General features: G+C 38.3%; 1 protein-coding gene across 11 annotated transcripts in view; it reads left to right on the forward strand.

The window, feature by feature from the left end:
* Positions 1-22371, forward strand: part of NBEA (neurobeachin) — a 498960-nt gene that overhangs the window by 329775 nt on the left and 146814 nt on the right. For 6 of the 11 annotated variants that reach the window (XM_054056384.1, XM_054056389.1, XM_054056413.1 and 3 more), the window contains 2 exons: positions 6619-6762; positions 21468-21604. In XM_054056384.1, coding sequence (XP_053912359.1) covers positions 6619-6762; positions 21468-21604 — 281 coding nt within the window. Of the gene's footprint in view, positions 1-6618; positions 6763-9892; positions 9932-21467; positions 21605-22371 lie in introns of all 11 variants that reach the window. The other 5 variants (XM_054056357.1, XM_054056365.1, XM_054056373.1 and 2 more) reach the window with 1 other exon arrangement.

The raw sequence follows: 22371 nt of genomic DNA on the forward strand, positions 1-22371 counted from the left end.
TCAGAATCTCAGTTTTCCTATCTATAAACAAGAAAAATAACAAGTGTCCAACATGGTTACTCTATTTTGTGTAGGACCTTTTATATTAATTTAAAACACTTTGACTTTAACTACAAGTATTTGTTGTTTAAAAAGCCCTCGACCTCCTCTAAGAAACCTATTTGTTTTGGCCTTGTCCGAACTCTTGGTGTCCTCTTTGGTATAGTTTACCATCAGTCTCATTTTTACAATGCAAAACATCTGAGAATTTTTAAGAGGAAAATGTATACAACAACAATTTATTTACAAATGACTCACATAAAGAAAATAATTTCATAAGATATTAAGTATAAAAACTGGAGAAAAACACATGGAATGTCTATGATTAAATTTTCAAGTATTTATCTACTATAGAAAATGAAAATGTGTTGGCTTTACTGTTAATGGAAGTAATTTCCTATACAAATGTATGCCATTTTTAATTTCTCCGCAATTTTCATAGTTTTTCTCCCTCATTTCTTCCAAGATCCTTGTTAATGAAAATATTATTTAGATTCCTCTGACTTTTATTAAATCTATTAAAACCAGCCCTCCTTTAATAACAGTCACTTCTCTGATTCTCTAGGGAAACTAAATTATATGCCAGTCAAAGCTGCCAGTTCCAGGAACATATTGCAATTTAAATAACAACTCCAGCAGACTCAGGTGGGGACGGTTCATCATGATATGCCAGCACTGGTCTGCTACTCAAAGGCAGAAGGCTGGTCTCTTGAGCAGGACCAGGGATACCTGGTACATGTTTCCCATGAAGTGAATGCAGTCCTAGGAGAGCTGGCTCTGTAGCCGTGGAGAAAGATCATAGAATCATAGAATCATTTGGGTTGGAAGAGACTTTAAAGATCATCTAGTTCCAACCCCTCAAGATGTGAGGTTTGGGTGGAATAGTCACCATGTCTATGATTTAATCCTACTGGGTTTTGTAGAGGTCAGTTTACAGACTCCCAAGCAGATGCTCTCCATAACTGTGAGCACTGTGAGGGTTCTGGTGCTTAAAGTTAGTAAAGATTAGCAATGGAAGTAGGGGTTTAAACTGTTGGAATATATAGAGCAGGAAGAATATCTCATAAGGTTTTTTTATAACCATTTTCAGTTATTAATCATGGCAAATGAAAAGAAACAGTAGATAGTAGTATTGCATTTTAATTCTGTGCACACATAAACTTGGTTCCTTCCATAAAAGTTACAGTTAGTACAATAAAATAAAAAAAAAATCTATTCCAAGAAAAGTCTTAGTTCTTTCAAACCCTGTTCATAAATTATATTTTACCTGGGATATAATTTCATGGTTCGCATAATGATCTATCAGGTAGCTTCTTGTAAGGAACTAATTCTGAATTCCTTTGTTTACTAAAATACTGGAAACTACCTTAGGTGCTCAACATTCAGCAGCAAAAGCCGCATTCTGCAGAGCAGTACATGCCAGTGATCTGTAAGGAGAAAAAGCAACTTTACAACGTTACCCTTAAAAGTTTCTAAGGAGGGCTAAGCTTCACAAAAACTGTTCTTTGGATGTTATAAAAGAGAGTTTTTAATTAAATGCAGCATTTTACTGTAAAGACAACAGACTTTACTTATGTCCAAATGCTCCTTTAGAAGCCACATAAAACTGTAAAAGACAATATATGAAAAAGCTTTCTTATAGAAAAGAAGAACACCATTCCATGAAGCAGATTTCCAGATGTTTGGAAACATTAGAATTTCCTGTCAGTATATTTAGGTAACATTAAAATGAGGTTAACTTTCCATTCTGCCATCTCTCTTCAAAGATCAAAGAGCACTCACTGCATAAATTGCCTTATCGGTAATTTGCTGAAGTAAACTATGGAAACAACTTTATAAGAAGCAGTAGTCTCCTTTTGTTGGTTCCAGTATTACCAAGCGAACTTTTCTTAAAATTAACCATTTTTTTACCTCAGTGCATGCTAAAGGCAGAAAGAAAAAAAAATTATATTTTAATATATAATAAATGGAGAGCAGTAACTATAGAACTGAAAACTCCCTTCCTATGTTCAATTAATCAATAGTAATTACTGTATTGTCTAATAAAATAAGTGTGCATAACTGTAATCAACAGTACATTCTGCTTGCACTGCTAATTTTAAAATTTTATTTAGGGTCAGGTTTTGTGGGTCTGGACACTTGCAGTGTCTTTGAAATTTAAATTGCATCCCTGAAACCTGTTGTGACCTACTGAACCCAACAACGAATCTATTGATTTAATTGAAAATAGAGAGGCGATTATTCAGATGTTACAATAACAATTCCCCAAAAAAGAAATTAAAGTATGGCGTCTACTAAATACTTCTAGAGGCTGTAGCTGCAAGATAACATGAGACTCTCCTGTGCTTGGTAAATTGCTAGGTTTTGGGAGGGGTTGTTTGGGTGGGGATTTTCTCTGCTTGATAATTTATATTTATTTTCAAGGAAAAGTAATGGTAGTAGTAGAAAGATTAGTAAATTTTGGCAGTACTGTAGAAATTTCCCATTCAACCCATATAAACTTTCAGATATAGACATCTTTTTTAGTGCAACTTGGGCTTCTGTAGAGAATTGATAGATCATTTCTTTAATTTCTTTTAAAGATGAGCTCTTTTCAGTTATGCTGAAGCCACTATCAGAAGCCAGTTTTTAACATGCATATAAAAAAATTATGGAAATGATAACAGGTGTATCAAAAGATGATTTTTTTTAATAGGCTATCTAGTCTTATACATATATTCTCTTAAAATATCTCTAAGATAGAGCCTTTCGAGTTTCAGGAAATGAAGGCACCAACTTCATCTGGTCTTCAGTGAGACCTAAGGGACTTATTTCCTTTAACTTCTTTACAAATTGTAGTTTTAAGACATGCTTCACTACTTATTTCAAGGCTTCTTTCCAAATCCCAGTCTAGAAAAATATCTCTGAATAAGAAGCTTACTTCTTCAAGGACTGATAGCCTCTGACCGTTCCACTTCTGTGCACCCCAATGTTAAAATATTGCTTTCTTTAAAATATGTCTAGGGGTTTTTTATTATTTTTTCCTATTTTAATGAGTTCAAAACATTTTTAAATTAGACTTAGGAACTGACATTAACACAATTCTGAATTGTGTCTTTAAAATACAGACTCCTTGTGTCCCAAAAAGAGGTTTAAATTAAATACCTGGAAGTTAATTTAATTTCATTGTAATTTTGCTGGAGCTTTGAAAATACAATTTGAGTTTTGATTTTTTTCAAACACATTGAAATATCAAGTATTCATTTATTCATCTCTCTTTTTCATATCATTGTTAACAATACTAGACATAGTTTTATGTCATATAATTTTTTATTCAGTTTGTTGTCTGGTTTTAAAGAGACAAGTTGTTTTTCTCTTTACTCTTATTTGGAGCGGTTCTCTTATTTTAAAACCTTTTTGAAGTTGTCTTGAAATATAAAAATAGAACATCTGTGACAGATCTGTTTCGAACATATTTCATGTTTCAGGATCCAAGGAGATCTGGTGGTCTGTGGTATTCGCTTGTTAATTTCTTGATGAATGGGTAGAAAGGCCATGAAGTGCACTCAGTACAGCACGTCTTCTGAAGATAGATGATCTCAAATAAATTCTATTCCCAATCAGTTTTTGATTTGTTAGGTGTTAAACCATTTCTTTGTAAGGACAGTGTTTACAAGCCTTGTAATGAGACGGCCCTGTGAGACCTTACTCTTCTTGCTGTAATTTTGATAAATGGAACTCTAATTCATAAAGGATATAGTGATTGAAGGGCAACTCTGGGTCTCGTACACTTTCATTTAGATAAATGTTTGGTACAGTACAGCAAAACTGAGGTGAACTCAACAAAGTGATAAATTTAAACAACAACCAAATCAGAGTTTTTTTCCATCAAGACAAAGAAGCACCATTTACTATATTTCTTTCAGATAAATGTATGTTTAATATTATAAACCAGAATGGATTTTAGAAACATTTGTCTTGTTATTAAACTCCAAATTTGCCAAACTAATTTAATGCTTTCTGCTCTACCACGTTTCTTACATTGATGTCTGGCAATATTTCTGCAAGCTGGTAACTGGAACCCTCATCACAAAGGATTTAAAATACACTGACTTTCAGATTCTTCTGACGTATTTCAAGTGTTAGTAATAATTTGGGGCTTGGAAGTTTTTTCTTGTAATTTTAAAAATATCTTAATGCATAGATAACTTTAAAGGTCTATCACTAATCTAATCAGTTACTAAAGAAATGGTTGACTCCACACATACTCCAGGTTAGTACTTTTGAAGTTATTCATTTGAAGGTTGTGACATGTTATAGAGCCCAGAAACTTTTGTAAAACTCACTAGAACTACTGAAAAGGAAGAGAACAGTATTATTATGCTTTCTTCCTTCACCATGTTAGTACATCTCAGACCTGATCTCCTTTAGTGTGAAATGCTTCACAGCAGGAGCTAATATTTGTGTCAAATGATTCTAAACTCCTTTAAAGTAAACGTAAGTGTAACAAGATCCTGATCTAGTGGTCAAATGCTCAGGACAATTGTGATGTAATGAAACTGAAAGTCTGTTACATTACATTAGTCCTTTGTGGTTTTCCAAACTCCTACAATTCTTGCTCCTTTTTGTGAATTAACGAAATTAAAAAAAAAAAAAAAAAGAAAAAGACAAACCAAACCACAAGCTAAACAAAAACCCAAAAGCTTGAGCATAATACTAAAAACAGTTCCAACTGTTAGTTTATTAATTCAATTTTAAATTGGATGAATAATTACAGTTAATTGGACTAAGCAACCTCTGCAAGTGAGATAATGACCACAGTCTAATAACTGAACACAGTAAAACTCAGTGTCTTAGTATATATCAACATTGATATTGTCTTAATAGTTGTCAGTCTCAGGTCTTAATAGAGGGTGAGCAAACAGGAAGACTAGAGATGCTGTCCTTAATTTTGGACTTGGTGAAAAGACTGAGGTTTTGCCTACCTGTTTGTCTTTACCTGCTCTGTAGTTTCAGAAATAGCAACTGGGATAATTGTAGTAGTATTCTAAAGGTTAATATTAGGAAATGTAAAATATGAGGTTGGCTTGGCCTATGATGGAGTCCAATATCAAGTGGCATGCTAACAGTGATCTTCAGACAGAGTAAACACACTAGCAGAAAAATATGCCTCCGGCATTTTTATTTATGTGGTGTGACTCTCCTGTGCACAAAGTAAGACTCATACAAGAGTAGGAGATAAAATCATACCTTTGCCATTGTTTGTAATAACAAAACTGCCTGACACATCAGTTCCATTCCATCAATCTGTTTTCACTGACCTATCTGCTTACAACATTCTCTTAGTTTTCCTGTATTAATATAAGGCCTTGAGTCTTAGTGGGGTTTACTTCATCATTTTACAGCTGCCATAATAGTATTCATCATGTTAAACTTTAGGCATTGTGGAAGACAAAGAAAGTCCACCAAAGCGTCTGGTTTTACTCAGATTTCACTCATCATTCTATAGCCTAGTAGGAAACAAATCTCCAAATTATCATACGGAAAGGAGAGATTACATTTGGGTTTTATTTCTTAGTTATCAGAACTGGAGATGCCCAGATCTTGTACGGTCCCAGGTGAATATGCAAGGTTTTCTCTTTAGGAAAAAAAACCAAACAGAAAGCTTTCTTGCCTAAGGTTACTATAAGTCTGTAGCTCTGAAAACAAAGCTAATAACCTCTCCCCGGCTAAGGAAGAAACGCTGTATGGATGTTACAACGGTAACATGAAAGCTATTTATGGTATGAAATCTACTTATGGTTCCATCATTTGACCGGATTATGATTCATTTTTTGCATTGTGCAAATAAACTCTGGCAAGTGTTAGTAGGACCTTACCAAACAGTAAGATGGTATATCTCCTGCTGTAAGAAACCGTCAGTCTGAATAGAAAAAGTCAATTGTAGGCAAGAAGAAAAGGTAAGACTTACCTGTGAAGTTCTTTGAGGTAACTGGCACGTGTCCATACACCCGCATTTTTATTGTACTCCTTAAAAACACACACACACACACACAGATGCACACCAAAATTCCCCCGCTGTGCTTGTCTTTTTCCAGTCTTTTCTGAATCTCTGCATAGCTCACCTTGTTACTGTATACTGTAATAGCCCATCTCCTACTTCACCATTCTGTCCCTCCTATCTCTAAGATGAAAGTCATGACAGATTTTTAATTCCCAAAAGCAAGGTTTTTATTTACAGTCAGTGGTTTGAGCTCTTGGAGGTCAGTCAGAGTCAGGACATGAGGAACCCAAGAGAAACTCCTGCTAAATTTCTTGCAGGTGGAAAACTAATAGAACAACATTGAATGGAAAGTAAATAGCACTTATTAAAAGCAGGAGAGTCTCTTTGTGAGACAGTTTGTATTTTATTCAAGATATATTTTGAAAGACAGAATAAGGCTGCATATTTCGTAAACCTTGATACAGTTTAAGAAAAATGTTCCTTCCCTTTTTTTGATAAAGATGATTTATACTGTATTTCTTTTACTACTTGACTGTGGTTGTTTTATACTTAAAATATTATTCAGTTAAATTCACAACACTTGTAACCTTTTTTAGGCACTGAAGAGGATGTAGTGAAGTCAAAGAAAACTTTCCGAAGTCAAGCTGTGGTAAATCAGAATGCAGAAACAGAGCTTATGCTGGAAGGAGATGATGACGCTGTTAGCCTACTCCAAGAGAAAGAGATTGACAACCTTGCAGGTAATTATATTTTTCATTACAACTAATATATGAGCCAAAAGTCTCTTTTAAACTTGTTCTTAACCTTTGTGGTTAGTGTCTTATTATTGACAGCTAAGTATACAATTACAATACATTCAGATTCTTTGTGTTCTAGATTTAATATAATATCGTGTTTCCATGAACTAGTGGAACTGATAACAAAGCATGTGCCCATTGCATAGTATTTCAGCAGAGATGCAAGAAAAAGTGATATTTTAAGTGCTTTTATTATTGTCTGTGACTTGTTGAAAGTTCTGTAAAACCACTTTAGGAACATCTCCCTTTTTTCGGTTAAATGAAAATCTAGGCTAATTCCTGTAACTCAGGGGTTTGTGAGTCAGAGTGTGGTTGTACACTTTCATGACCTGATCCCAAGTGTCATGCAGCTTGTGGAGAGACACCTGCATTCCTGCTGGCACCCACTTCTCTCAATGATGGAGTTAAGGGAGATCTGCAGTGTCTCAGCCCATCTGTCACAGCCAGGGAAAAAGTTGTCTATTGTAAACAGGTTCTAAGAAGGAATGACGCTGTAACCAAACTATGAACTTTGTTACTTAGCAGATGAGCTGGAAATGAATCCTCTCTATAAATATGCCTGAGAGATCCTTTCTAGTCCATTCTCCCTGTATTCACCCAAGGTACGCAGTGGGGTCTCAGTTTTATCCATCTTCTAGCAGGTTCTGTCAAATTCCTGTTTGCAGTACTACCTGTCCTGGGGATGTAGTCTGGAAAGAAAGGTGTGTGGAAGGTTGAAAAATGAACCTTCCTCTCAGATGAGATAAAAATATGAGAACTGTGAAATGCAGTATGAAATTTTTATCTTTTTAAAAAAACCTTTATTAAATTACTCCACTAAGGAAAATTTTTTTGATGTCTCAGGGTTTTTTTTCTGCATAATTGAATCTCTAAAATAACTGCCTTTGCTCCTACACTTTCTTCTGATGACAAAGTGGAAATTTGTAGCAAAGATAAGATCACAAATGGATGGTAAAAACAAAACAAAAGAAAACAAACAAACAAAAGCAAGAAATGCCTATAGGAAAGCTAGTCTTACACTTTGAAACTAGAGCAGGGCAGATGGGAAAAGTAAATGCTCTTATTTGGCAACAACCTACAGTATATGATTATCACAGTTAAAATGTCGATCTGGTTGCTTCCTCAGTCTGCAGCTAACCATATCCGAGACAATGTTGTCTTAAGTCAATAAAATAGTAAGACAAGCAGGACCATTAGTGGGATAATTTGATAGATGTGCCTTTCTCCTTTAGAAGGAAAGCTCAGCACTGCTTTAGCTAAGTTCTTATAGCGAAGAATAGTGCTTCCAACTAAATATTCCTAGAGTTGCTATACTTTAGAGGCTGCAAGATGCAATTACATTGATATATTGATTAAAACTGTGAAGTGGAAGTGAAAAATTCTTGCCCAGTCTGGCAAGTCTCATGGTGAGCTGTGATGTTCTTATATATGTCCCAACACTGCCATTTTGTTCAAACACATCGGTGCAATACAACCCCTATAGCTATATCCCTCTGCAAACCCCTGGTATTTCAATCCCTTAAGTATTAATGTTTATGTACCCTTTTACTAGAGATCGTTACGTACATCACGTCCCCTGCTTCTTCAGGACATAGCACAGTAATTCTAAGCCTTTAGTTTTACATAAACTGTGATATCTTGTCAACGTTAGACAAACAAGAATTACAGAATTTGAAACAAATTGACATTTGAAATACTGACAGGACGTCTGTCCTAACAGTGTCAGAAATCAGCCTTTTTGTTCCCCATTGACACTAACAGGGCAAGCACGGCGCATCCGAATGTGGTGAGGTGATGTGGTAATGGTATTATATGTGTACCAAAACCCATTACATCTCAAAAAGAACCCACATTCCACTATCTCATTTTTACTATCGGATTAACTGCAGCCTTTGCTACTCAACACTTGCTCAAAGTGGTTTTGAGAGTTAACAGTCACACATACTATCATATAGGTCTTCTGTAGATTTTAACCAATCAGTAAAAAAAAACTGAGTCCCTCTATACCCTCTGTTTTACTGCATTATTTTGCATGAATTTGCATATAATGATGCCACTGCTTTCCATTATTTTCAGTTTGTATGACTGAAATTTGAGTCCAGTAACTGAAATCAAGAAAACCAATAGGCAAGGAAGGTGGGGTTTATGCCTAAGAAGTTTAGAACAACCCCTGACCGCTCTGAAAAGCAGATCCCAACAAAGCCGCACTGTCCATTCTTCTCTAATTCTAGAGAGTTATGGAGATTCCGTGTATGTGATCTAGAAATCTTTGAGATCTATCAAGTTATGGTATATTTCAGCATCATTTATATCTAGTTACTGTTAGGAGTGGAATGACACATAGGAATTTCTATATTTGGATATGCCTCCAATTTAACTTTAAAGCTTAAATCAATTTAAACCTGGTTTACAATGATTTGGATTGTCTCAGTAAGGGACAGGAATGAAATAAAATCATTATAAACCAGGTTTAAATTGATTTAAGATTGTCCACGTTTAACTAAAACACTTTAACATTGTTTATTCCATGGAACCAAGGCACCGTTTAAAAAGATGAGACCTTAGGTTTTAAAAAACTTTTAACTAACAGAATATAAATATTACAATATTTTGATTTGTGAAGTTAAAACTAAAAAAAAGGAAAGTTTGAAACATATTGAGACTGTTCGTACAAAGTTATCTGTACATACCTTTTGTTCCAGATACTCTTTATAGTTTTTCATCAACCATGTGGCACAAATCAATGTAAAGCTCACTTTGATAAATTACATATGGGATGGAGAATTTTTAAATAATTATAGTCTGAATATTTGTATTATATAATCTTAGTATTCCATATGTTGCAATGGCATTTGGTCAGATTTCATTATATTAAATAGCATTTTAATAAAATATAAAAATCAAATTCCATGTTATTATGGTCTTAGAATTATGACTTCTAAGTTTGCATCAGGATTTTTAACCAAAGCAGTATTTTAAATGCTTTTTTTTTTTTACAGTATGAGTTATCAAAGTATGTTTTTTCTTGTTTTAGTGTTTATGTATTAAAATATGTTACATTTTTCTGTTTCAGTTTTAGCTCCTTTTCTTCCCAGACTGTTCACTTCAAGAGGCAAGTCACATCTCTGTTAGTACTAATGATTGAGATAGCCCAGTCAAATTTAAGTTTTCTAATACATCCTGAATCTGTGGGTAATACAATCAAATCCACCGTAGAAAGCTGACATTACTAACTCTTCTCCTTTTCTTTTCCTTTTCAGTTTTCTAATGCTGCAGTAGGGCTCTTAAATACTTACCTTTTCTGTAAGATCCTGAGCGTACAAATATGCTAAGTTTGTCTTCTGCTTAGTAGGTGATTTTTTCGAAATGAAAAATATGTGGATGTATTCTAATATCATAAGCTGGTGTTATGAAAGGGAAATATATTTTAATAGATAACTAGTATTATTTTCCAAAACTTTGTTTTTAAACTTTGCACTAAAATAGGTCATTAAAAAAAAACCCTAACAGACTAAATGTTGAAACACTCAGGTTGTTTGAGTTTTACATTTTAGAAATACATACTTTTTTCTTTGTTTTGAAGTTGCAGTTGACTTGCTGAGAATTGTTTGTGTGCATCTGAGAGCAGAATGTTGCCTTAATGATGTTTTTGAAAGATATATGTTCTGTAACTCTAGCGTATTTCATCTGTTTTGTCATATGGCTGGTGGCAACAGCAAATAGGCCCCAGCCAAGCACAGTATCCCTGATAAAGTCTTTTGCTACTCTCTGAAGAGTAGTTTCTAGAAAGAAAAAAGGAAATAAAGATAGCAGGATATGAGCCTTTGGGTTATTTTAGGAAGAAAAAAGGCTTTGGCAGGCATCTGTCTGGTTACTTGCATGGGCTCAAAATCAACTCAGAATCTGACTTCCTCAAAAGCCATGGTGAATTACAGGCTCACAACAGTCTTGCAGGAATAAATACATATTATTTGCTCTATTATACAAGGAGATTGAGCAACTCATCCAAGTAAACCCAAGGAAAGGCACTAACTGCTTTTAACGTCGCTTTGATTTAATGTATCTTAACCTTCACTATAGAATCTTCCCTTCTTCTTGGACATCTGTCTTTAGGTGGAAGGAAAACCCCCACAATGCAGATGTGCCTGGAAGGTTTGAGTGAGATGCTGCATCCTGGCACTGCCCTAACTTTTAGCAACCCTGAACTTCAGTGTAGAAATATTTCTAGTAAAATGCAAGCATTACCACTCCAAAACAAGAGCTGATGTTCCATCCAAGCCAACATGGGTTGCTAGTCCACGTTAGCTTGAGGGCTAAATGTGATAAGCCCTTTATCCAGACTTCTTGGTAGTATGCTGAGTGCATTGACTTACTGCCCGGTGCTAAGGAACACACTGAGTCATGAGGATTTGACAGCTTGTATTATTATTAATGAGATATAAGACCTTTCACTTCCAGGTCATCTGTTTGAAGTCCAGACAAGACTGTTGGTAACCAAATATTATCAACATCTGTTTCGTGGCCTATGCAAAATAAGCTTTCTGTCTCATTTCAGACAAACTAGCAGAAATCATCACAATTTGAGCAATTTCTAATTGAAAAAATATTTGATGGTGTTATTAGAGGAAATTGGAATAGTGCCAGAAGTTCTGCTCCATAGCGTTACACTTAAAACTTTATTACAGTACCCAAAAAAAAAAAAAAAAAAGTAGTAAATCACTTAGCCCTTAGGGAAATTTTCTATTCCAAGTTCTAACAAAGGACTAATTTACATTTCTGAAATTATTTTGAAGCCTTCCATAGGGCCAGAAGCAGTAATAAAAAGCTTACACACACAAGGAACTGCATCTAAAACCACAAAAAGCTTAGAAAATTAGCATTTGGGATGGAAAACTTAAATGTGATTGACTCGTCTTTATATATATAAAATATGCATTTAATATATATACATATACATATTTAGTTACAGTAATATTTCTTATGGCCCAAATATGACACTGAATTTTCTTTGGAAGAGTTGACCAGTGTAGACAATGTCTGGTAAGCAAAGCTAATTGCAACCTTTTCTCACCTATTCTTAATGGAGGAACACATTTTCTTTTTTTTCTTTTCTTCTGTTGCCATCTCAAAATAATTTTAAGGTATGTAGTATCATTTCCATTGTTTTTGTTGATGGAGGTAGACAAACAGTAGATTTTCTTAATTAAAGAAAAGAACAATAACTTAGCCCTCTACCAAGAGGGCAGATTTTCAAGTTGTTAGTTTTTGCAGACTAAATCCCCATCATCTGTTTGGGGCCAACCAAATAAAGTTTTGCTACGTTATCTGCTGTCAGAATAACGTGTTGAAAGGAAGGACCAAACAGTACATCATATTATCTCCAGCAGTGACCACAGCCTACTGTGGAGGTTCTGGAGGGGAAGAGAGGAATCAGCTTCATTCCTCACAACACCTGGATGGAAAAGCATGACAGTGGTTCTGAGGGTGGTCTCATCTTCCCTCTCCAACCCTTCTCCTCCCTACATGATGCGTCTTTCTGCAAGGCTGCAAAAGCCCTGCTGCCCATCATGCTTTCTATTATGGCAGTTGCCGTCCATACACCAATGGCTCTAAATGGCATTGACAATCTTTGGGGGCAGAAAGCAGCTACCCAGAACTGTAACAAGTATGCAGTGGTTCTTCCAAATAATTCTCCCTCAGCCCCCAGCAGCTTGCACCTCTGAGGCTTCTACAAGCAGAGATAGTAGTTATTATATTTTTCCCCATTTTTTCTCTCTCCCTCTTGCACTCTCTTTCACTGTCTTTTTCTCTCTGTTTGGAGATGCCTAAGGTATCTTAAGCTTTTCCATGTTTGTTTGGGTTTTTTTCTTTATGAAAGTATGTATGTGTGCACCCACAAATACATCAGTTAAATAACAAAGATCAAAGTTACACTGGAAAACACCAAAAAAATAGTCATATTTCTCTTAGTTTTTCAAGCTTCTTAGTTTCACTGAATTCAGCATGCACTCATGATTAGTGTTCTGCTCTCAACTCCATTTTGCTTGCAAATTAGCATTCAAGATAGGAATGCCATTGCAGGGGGCTGCTTATTTGGGGAAGGGATAGGAACATGGAAGAAGAGTGATTCTCTTTCCCTTTTTGTGCTACACATGTAACCACACAAGCCTTGTACTTCCAAACATGGAAATTTAATTCAGCTAGATTTACATAGTTACTGCTTATTATATATTCAGATTTCAATCCTCAAGTCTAAGTATAAAGAAGATAAACATATTTGTATGAGTTTAATTTAGAGTGTAGATTCAGACATAAACTGAAAATGGTTTTACTTTTGATGTTTAGTTGGCTTTCACATTGAAAACAAACAAACAAAAAAGCCCCATAGTTTCTATAAAATACTATTTTTAGACATCTTGATGTTCATTCTCATCATTTTTTCCACATTACTTAATATTTTATAAGGTGGTTGTCAGTCACACATGACAGTGCTCCTAAGCACAGCTTTGAAGAGCTCTTCTCCTTGTTTGATATTACATCCCATTCTAAGTCTGAGCATCTTTGACTTTTAAGATGGCAGCTAGATTTCCTTCTTTCCAAGCTCTAAAATTAAATTGATTCAAATGTTGTTGTTCTGTGTTTGTGTAAGGCTCTGAGAGTGCTTCATGTTCTCTTACTGTCCACTCATAATATCAGTCTACTTAAATTTCTTTTTTCCCCTGCAACGTGCAAAATTATTTTGATTTGAAACTTCTAAGGCTGTAGAATTGGGCTACAATTGACCCTACGAATGCATACTTGCCTAGTGCATAGGTCTGTAACTTCTCCCTTATCCTAAAGTACCACACCCTGGAAGGAACTCTTTAGCTGATCAAAGGTCAGGTTGATGAGGTACCTGATATAGAGAAGAGAGACTGCAGAAAGACAAGCCTAGACATAAGGAGCCAGACTCTACAGTTCTGCACCTTTTTTCATCTTCACTATGCAATTGATTTCCATCTGAAACTCCCTGTTCTCCAATGTCTATGTAAGACCCTACAGGGACAGACCTACATAGATTAGTGGTGGGAGTATATCCAGAACTTCATTGACCTCTGGACAGGATTTTTTGCTTTTTTTTTTATTGTTTTGGCATTCATGTTACAGACGTAAGCTAGAAAAATCTGTCAAGAAGACAGTTTGTTTGTCATGGTTTCTTTGGCCAGAAATTGTATGAGAGACAGCCTCATCTGATGCTTTTGGATGGTCCTCACTGGTAGTCTGTTACGAAAGTGCTCTCAGCTGGATGTTCTGAAGAAGCAAGGCTTACATGAGCATCCTCTGTCAGCCTCTGTCAGCGTAACTTCTGAATCTGGAAGCCATTTTGAACAAACTTTAACACGGGAGTAAGGATTTCAGAAGCAATAAAAGTCCTACATGACTGAGCCTGTCACATTGGTTCTCCCTTTATTAGGTAGCAGAGAATCTTTGTGGGAGAGCCTTCAGAAGTTCCCTAACCATAGGATGGCAAAACATGCAATCAACCAGTAGACACTGTTACACTTGAAAACATTCTTTATTCATTCTGGTGTTCTTAGAGATATTCATTTTCAAGTCACAAATGTTGAATCTTAGATAATTCTTCTAAATATACCTAGCAAGTTATATGCTAATTCAACACCTTTTTTTTTTCTTCCCACACACATAGAGGAGTATCTAACCAAATAAGTGAACTTTAAAATATTACAAGTTATTTGAACATAACACTTCCCTTCACGACAGTCCCGAGAAACATAAGGCTTGCAGTTTATCCTGAAGAGCTTTTCCATAGTGGAGACTAGAAGAAATGAAAGCTCAGGGCTCACATCTTTCATTTAATTTCTAATCAGTTGAGCTCTATTGGCATGACAAGGTACGCAAGCTGGACTGTGTAAGATACCTGTCAAGTCTGGTTTCTTTGCTCATACTTGCAACTAGGATTTGATCCCTCATGTTCCTGACTCATTACAATGAGCTCCTGTTTCAGTGGTGTGCTGCTATGGCAAGATGCTTTCTTCTTTCTTCTTCCAATATTAAATATGCATTTCTTAGATGTGGGGGTTTTTTCTGTTACCTTTTGATTAAATAGACAGCTATAGTGGCTCTCTCAGAGAGAAAAACTGTCACTCATGGATATGTTCAGCATCACTTAAGGTTTTCTAGACTGAAAAAACTACCTTAAATTTTACCTGAAAATTAGGAGGATGCTAGTGTGGATCGTAGTGCATTAGTGTATTATACTCACATCTGGATGCATGGCTTAACAATCAAGTTCTTAGTTTCTAAACCAGCTTAAATTACTCAGTCCTTCCAAGGTATAGCTTCAGGCTCTGCCTGTATGAATCTAATTTTGAAGTGGCAAATGTATGCATTGCAGTAGTGAGGTCCCTATCCCAAACATTTAAGTTTCTGGCCAGCTGTAAATCATTAAGGGGAGTCTTTATTATTATTAATAGCTGATCATCTGGCAGGTTGGTGCTGGAAACCATCCTGGAACAATACTAAACTCATGTAAGACACTTGGAGTTTGAGCTTAGTTTGGAGATTCTCATGTATGCCGCAGTGCAAGTCAGACTACCTGCAAAATGGGGCAAAAGTTGATTTTCTGAGTTGCTTTAGACTGTTAGAAGCACAGCTAATTGTTCCATTGGACCTTCGGTGAGAAGATACATAATAAGATTAATTTTGGTGTGGTATTGAGCTTATCTCTGAGCATTCTGTAACCGTTTTATTAAGTGGTTATTTTCTATCACACATCAAACAATATAAAGAGACAATTCTTCTTAGGAATATTGTGAAACACATTTTCCCTCAGGTTTATATTTTCTTTTCAATCTGACCAGGAAGGATTTGAATTAAAATAATAATTTACCTGCAGAAGTGCATATGTCACTTAATTCAAATGCATGGAAACTGTGTATATGTTTGAGAGAATTTTATTTCTTAACTAACATTATCTTTAACTTTTTCACAAGTTTATCAAAAATATTTATCTATTTATTACTATTTTATGCATATTTGCAATATTTAACATTATTTTTATTTACATTTTCTTTTTAATCAAATGCACTTGTTTGCTGTTATGGCACCACTTAAGAGAATTGAGTTGCTGTAATTGTTCAGTTACTATTGTTGAAAAAGACCATTTAAGTTGATCTTAAATGTTAGTAGTAGCGTTAGATGTTTTATGGAGGAAAGGGGGGAAAAGCGGGGAAAAATTTGGATATCAGGGCCTATCCACACTGGCAATGACATTTAAACAATAAAAAGCAATCCCTCCCTCACAATATGAAACATATGATTGTGCAAGACTAAAAAGCCAACAAAGTGAGCTTGGATATCTCTGAAAACAGAGGAAAGGAATCGGAGTTGTTATTCAGCGGAGGAGCAGGAAAACAAGATTATAGTCATGTTTAGACTTAGATTCTGGGGTTTGCAATCAAAAAGTTGTGCAAATTATTCTCTTTATTGAAACCGATATGTAAAGGAAGCTGTATGTATACATTCTTATAAAAGCTTTGGCTTGAGTGAAGGAGTTACTCCCATTATCTGCTATAGTGGAGAACAAATTGGGGGCAACCATCTTCATGTAAGTTCAATATCTTTACTGCAGAAGTCTTTGTAAAGGGTAGTTTGGATCAGATTTATGAGGACAATAGGAACAAAAAAGACTAAATTCTGTGAATTGTTTTTTACGAATCTTGCATTGTTTGCTTCTTATTTACATGGCAAGGCATCTATTCTATTAATGATGTTAATTGGTTGAAATATCTTTCTGACTATAGAGCTTTTCCCAAAGGGTGCCTATAACTGTTTCTGCTTGTATGCTACGTGATTTATATTACAAGGAATTGAGAGGTTTGTGTGTGTGACTGTGTGTTACATACAAATTATTTCAAGTATAAGGATTTTTAGTCATTTTAAGTGCAAGTCAGCATCAGATACGTTTGGCATTAGAGTTAAAGTGATAAGGGAATTTTAGCTGTCTTATTTCAGGTACATTGTGAGTGATTTTTAATAATTATTCTTAATGTTTAAAATACTTGTTTAAGCATATCAAATTACTAATTGTAGTTTACGCAAACTATTTTACATCACGAAGTCATTAGTTTCAGCTAATCTATTTTGTATTTTCCATGTTAAACAGGATATGAAAAAAGATGAGGATATGTTTCGCGTTTTTTTCGAACTGTCAGCTGAAAACTAAGCATGACGATATTCACCACTTTTTTTGGAGTAATTGCTAGAAGATTGTAAAATAAATTGGTCTAGTGGATTGAATATATTTTCAAACTATTTATTCCAGGTAGTATTTTTTCATCAATAAGTAAACACCAAAATATTATTTTAAGTTAAACTTTTAAGTCTGCAGCATTGCTGTTTTCATAATTCAGCATATGAAAGCATATATCTTATCCTACTTACAAGTCATTATGTCCAATCATGTTATCAAATGTACCAGCAGAGTAAATTGCAAACTCGTAAAAGTAACACATCTTTAGCTCTTACAGTTAAAAATGACAGTTCACGAAACTGTTTGAAATAACAATTCAAAATACCACTCTCTTGGAGCTTTCCTTAAGAGATGTAGTTTTACTGATACTGCTTTAGCAGATACCAAACTCTTCCACCTGACAGAACTTTTCGCTTGCACCGACTTTCTTTGCTTGAACTTGAAAAACACAGGAGCCAAAAGGTACAAGAGCTGAGACACAAGGACCGAAGTCTCTGTTTAACAAAAATTAACAGAGGGTAGGAGAGAGATCATATCCTCCTTTTATTCACTGGGACCTTCTAATCCCACAATCATTTACTTTTGGAAAGGAAATATTATTTTTAAAATGTATATGCTCGGTAGCGTTTATTTTAGAAATGTAAATCACATGTGCCGACCAGAGGGATCAGGCAAAGCAGAAAACTCCCCATTCGAACAGATTAGAAGACCTGTGGACGGTGATTTTCTGATCTGGTTTTAAGGCCAGAACTTCTTTGTTAGGTCGCTGCCTCTCTGCTCTCCCTCTGGGAAGAGGCAACGAAACGATCCTTAAAAAGAAACGCTCCCGCTTAGAGTCCCAAGAACTGACGGGCGCTGCAGGCGCACGTTCTGCCCACAAAACCCAAGCTGTTCGGTGAAGCGGAGCAGCCACAGGTTGGCTTTTCCCCCGGAGCTGGCAGGGAAGCGCCTGCGGCGTTGCCGGCGGCTCTGGGGGTGCGCGGGGAGCGCCCCGCAGCATCCCCGGGGCAGCATCCCCACGCAGCATCCCCGCAGCACCCCCGGGGCGGCATCCCCGGGCAGCGTAGCATCCCCGGGACAGCATCCCCAGGCAGCGCAGCCCCGAGCGCGGGCAGGGGCTGCTGCGCTGACTCGGCGGCCACAGCCGCCCTGGGAAATGAATATTTACATCCTTTAGAGCCCCTGGAAAAGCGCAGCTCGCTGCCGCAGAGGGGCCGCGGTGAGGCTGGTAGCCGGAGCTCGTTATCTTTCCCGCATGCGAATGAGCCCGTCCCACAGCTGTTGGCTCAGGTGTGCCCAGCTTTTGTTTCATTAGATTATCAATTGGGTTTGGGAAGGGGACCCAAAGCTTCCCGAATAACTCGGTGCCATATGGAAAAATCTGCAGTATTTTGATTATGCTCTATGTAAACATTTCAATATTGGATTCTTAAAATCCAGAGACTATCCCAAAGGGGATTAAATCATAATCCTCTCTCACTATAGCTGTAGTGGATTAATTTCGTATTCTCTCAGTGGCTGGCTTGCTCCCTGAAGGCTACAACAAAAAGACTCAGTGCTCCTTAAACATGCTATGGAATTGGAAGTTGTAATTGGAGATTTCCAAAGGACAAGTGTAAAAATGACACACTGTTAATACCGAATATTTTTTGCGTTTTGTGCTTTCCCGTGGTGGTGGTGGTGGGGAATCTGTGAAGATTTCTTTTACTTAATTTGAACATCCTTTCATCCTTTCTCACGAAATACCAATAATTGACAACTGTTTATTATGCTTTCTGCTTCTTTTTCACCAGGAAAAAAAAAAAAAGAAAAAAAAAGGAAAAAAGAAATGTAAAGAAAACAAACAAAACGTACAGGCAAATATTTTCTCATCTAGAAAGTACCATGATGATTATTCCTTATCGCATTTTAATACCTCTGACATGTTTACATTGCAACAAATCTAGGTGTCATTTGAGCAGGACACAGGGCAGATGCCAAGGTACCAGTCTGGGAATTCGGCACCTTTTCTGTGGAGGATAAGGGGGAAGTCAGAAATCCCCGATTTCCCCTGCATTCAATAACAGGCCAAGAAGTTAATGTCCCCTTTTCCTCCACATCCACCCCCGGCTTTGGCAGCTCCGCTCCCTTCTCCAGTGCGTGAGTGCGTTTTGCTAGCACACCCGCTAGCCCGGCTGCACCTATTGTCTTCTCCTGGATGTCAGGTTATAGGTTTTGGCCTTTTGACCATTAAATAGAGGCGGCTTTCTTTTTATTTTAGCCACACAACACCAGGGAAAAGAGATAATTGGATTAAATTGATGGTCTTTCTTCTGGGATTCAGCCAAGCCCACAAACGCCTCCTTAAAATGATAGAATATCGGGTGGTTTCCAGGGCGCATCTTCCGAAGGCGCTTTTCTCCCCGCACAAAGGACGGGCGCCCATCACCGTGAGCCGGGGCTGCGCTGCTGGAAGGGCGAGGGAAGCCCTGCCGCAGAGGGCAAGTGCTTCTGCAAGGCAGGAGCCGCCGGCAGCCCAGACCCCCCTTCTGTAAACACAAAGAGAGGGAGCCTGGGGAATAGAAACCCAAATCCACTTGTAATCGTACAAGAGAATCGGGCGTAATTACTTGAGCAACCTAGATGAAGATTGATGAGGCTTTAAAGCGGCGTTTCGGATCGATCGCCCTGCCCTTCGGAGCCTGCAGCCGGGCTGCCCCGGCTCGGCTCGGCTCGGCCTGGCTCCTTTCTCATCGCCAAGGGAGGGAGGGAGAGAAGATGGAGGCGAGACAGGGAGAGCAGCAAAGCGAGCCCGGTGCATGTGATTCCGATCAGCTGACTAGGGTCAAGAGGCTATCCTGGTTTATTAGAAGATGGAAAACAATACAATGACAAAAAAAATATAGAGTTTGTATCAATATTATGCAGCCTGCCACGCTGGGCTGCTGAAAGCTGTCACGGAAACCGCGCGGTTTAGCCTCTCCCCGCACACACAGCGATCCATGCCTTCCTCGATTTATTTTTCTGCGTAAATAACAAAATATTGTGCAATATAGTCTCCAATTGGGTGTTACAGTAAAGTAGAACATTAACAACATGACGGTTAGATGTGCCGATACAGGAGTAATTTGGGCTAAGTGAGTAATTTGAAGTGTTTCTTGCAAGACCTGGTAGCAAAGCGTGCGCGCGGTGCTGGGGGAGGCGGCGAGGCTGCACGCAAGCCTGGCCCCGCTGCGACCCGCAGCCCAGGGCTCGCCTTGACCACACCGGGCCCTCCAAACAGGCTCTGCCGTCATCCCCAGGGAGATGAGTGTCTGGGGACGGCAGCTGGAAGTGAACGCGGGTACTCGCTGCCCTCTGAGCGAGGTCTTCCTCATTGCAGAGGAGATTTTAAATGCAATAAACCGAACAACCCCTTTTTAGTATTCCCTGTGACCTTGTTTGCCGGTTTCTAAAAGATGCACCAGTCAGACGTTGTCCTCGGTTTCTCAGGACTGAGGCTTTTCTTATTTGTGTGTCTGATGTGTGTTTGTCCATGCGTGTGTTTAGATCCGTATATACAAATAACCCTACACGCTTTAGTGCTTAAATCTAGAGGAGTGCTTTATATTTAATCTTTTATTTTAATTAAAGCAAGTGAGCTTCCTAAAACACCGGTACTGTCAGCATTAACAGTAGATTGCGTTCATGTTGAAGATAAGATGTTGTCTTTTGCATTAGAAGGTGTTTTTTTCCCCCCTGAATTAAAACCTAACAATTTATACGGAGAAGGCTGCCTTTTACAGTAGGTTTCCCCCATCGCATCTTTTCGGTGCCAGTGAAAACGTCTCGTTATAAGGACATTATTTGAACGAAACGTTATTACAGTCATTTTAAAAGGATTAAGTGACAGCGAGGTGAAACACAAATGATCTTGCCATAAATATTTTTAACGATGCTCGCCTTCGTGTGCGTGCGGTATTGAAGTAGGTAAAACTATAATCTTTTGTAGTACTTTGGGATAGAGGTCTGGACCCAGAGCTAAAAAGGAAGCCCCCGGGCTCCGCGGGGTCGGGGCTGCTCGGTCCTGGTCGAAGCCGCGTGTCGCGAGTCGCCGCTATCGCACATAAATAGCGATAGTGTTAACGAGGAGCAAAAGGGCGCGACAAGAGAAGGGACCTACTTCTAAGAGGCAGCTTTCTTTCTGGTTTTGTTTTTTTTTTTTTTTTCCTTCCCGTCTGAATTTCGCTGCTGGCTGATTTATCCTCGCCACCCGGGAGCTCACCAACTCGCTTCTGTCCTGAGCGCGGAGTTCAAAGCGCGGGCAGGAGGGGAATAAACGCGGTGGTTTTACAAACGGAGTTGACGAGGGGGCTCTCCGGGCTCTTTCTCGGCGATGGGAAAGGGGGAACCTGACGCCACTGCCCTTGCCTTTCAGGCCCCGTGGTCCTCAGCACGCCGGCACAGCTCATCGCCCCCGTGGTGGTGGCCAAGGGGACGCTCTCCATCACCACTACGGAGATCTACTTCGAGGTGGACGAGGATGACCTGGCCTTCAAGAAGATCGACCCTAAGGTGAGTTACGGCGGGCGGTCCCGGTCCACGTGCCGCCCTCTCCCTCCAAACTGCGCTCCCCCGCCTCTCGCTGCGCTTTATCGAATGGGGACGGGGGAGGGGGGGGGAGAAGAAACGCAATGTATTAATGATGTTAAATCCTCTGTTACGGCAGCGTGCGCGTTTTTCCAACAGTCTTTCTCTCAGTGCTTTTGTATGAACGTGATCAGATTTAGTATTTAAGCCAATTGCTCTGAAATCCCTGGAGAGAGCAGCAGTTCCAGCTCGTAACCTTCCCGTGACACAGCGGAGGGTTTTACCCTCTTCCGAGGGTATCGGAGAATCCCATTATTTCAAGAGCGTTAGTGTAAGAAAAATGCGAGTAAACACTACTGAAGTGCAAGGGTAAAAGAAAAAAAAAAAAAAAAACCCAAAACCCAAACCAACCAAACAAAAACACTAAACAAAAAATAAAACAAAAAGCAACCCCCCCGCCCCCCAAAAAATACCACAAACAACAAAAAAGATCCAAACAAAACAACCGGAAAAAAAGGGAAATAGGCATGTACCCAAGAGTTGATACCTGGGAACGCTCTTTTCTTCCGGACTCATTTACCACTGGCAGTTGTTCCCCCAGTCCCTCCCCTCGCTGAAGCCTCGAGCCCGGCCGCAGCAGAGCGGGGAGCGCCACTCGAGCAGAGACCTTTGCGTGGCTCCTTCCCCGCGGGGGGAAGGAGGGAGCAGGAGGAAGGGACGTGCCACGGGGCGCTCCTCTCGTCTGCACTTCT

The sequence above is a fragment of the Cuculus canorus genome, chromosome 1 (genome assembly GCF_017976375.1).
Source record: "Cuculus canorus isolate bCucCan1 chromosome 1, bCucCan1.pri, whole genome shotgun sequence".
In the NCBI taxonomy this organism is placed as follows: domain Eukaryota; kingdom Metazoa; phylum Chordata; class Aves; order Cuculiformes; family Cuculidae; genus Cuculus; species Cuculus canorus.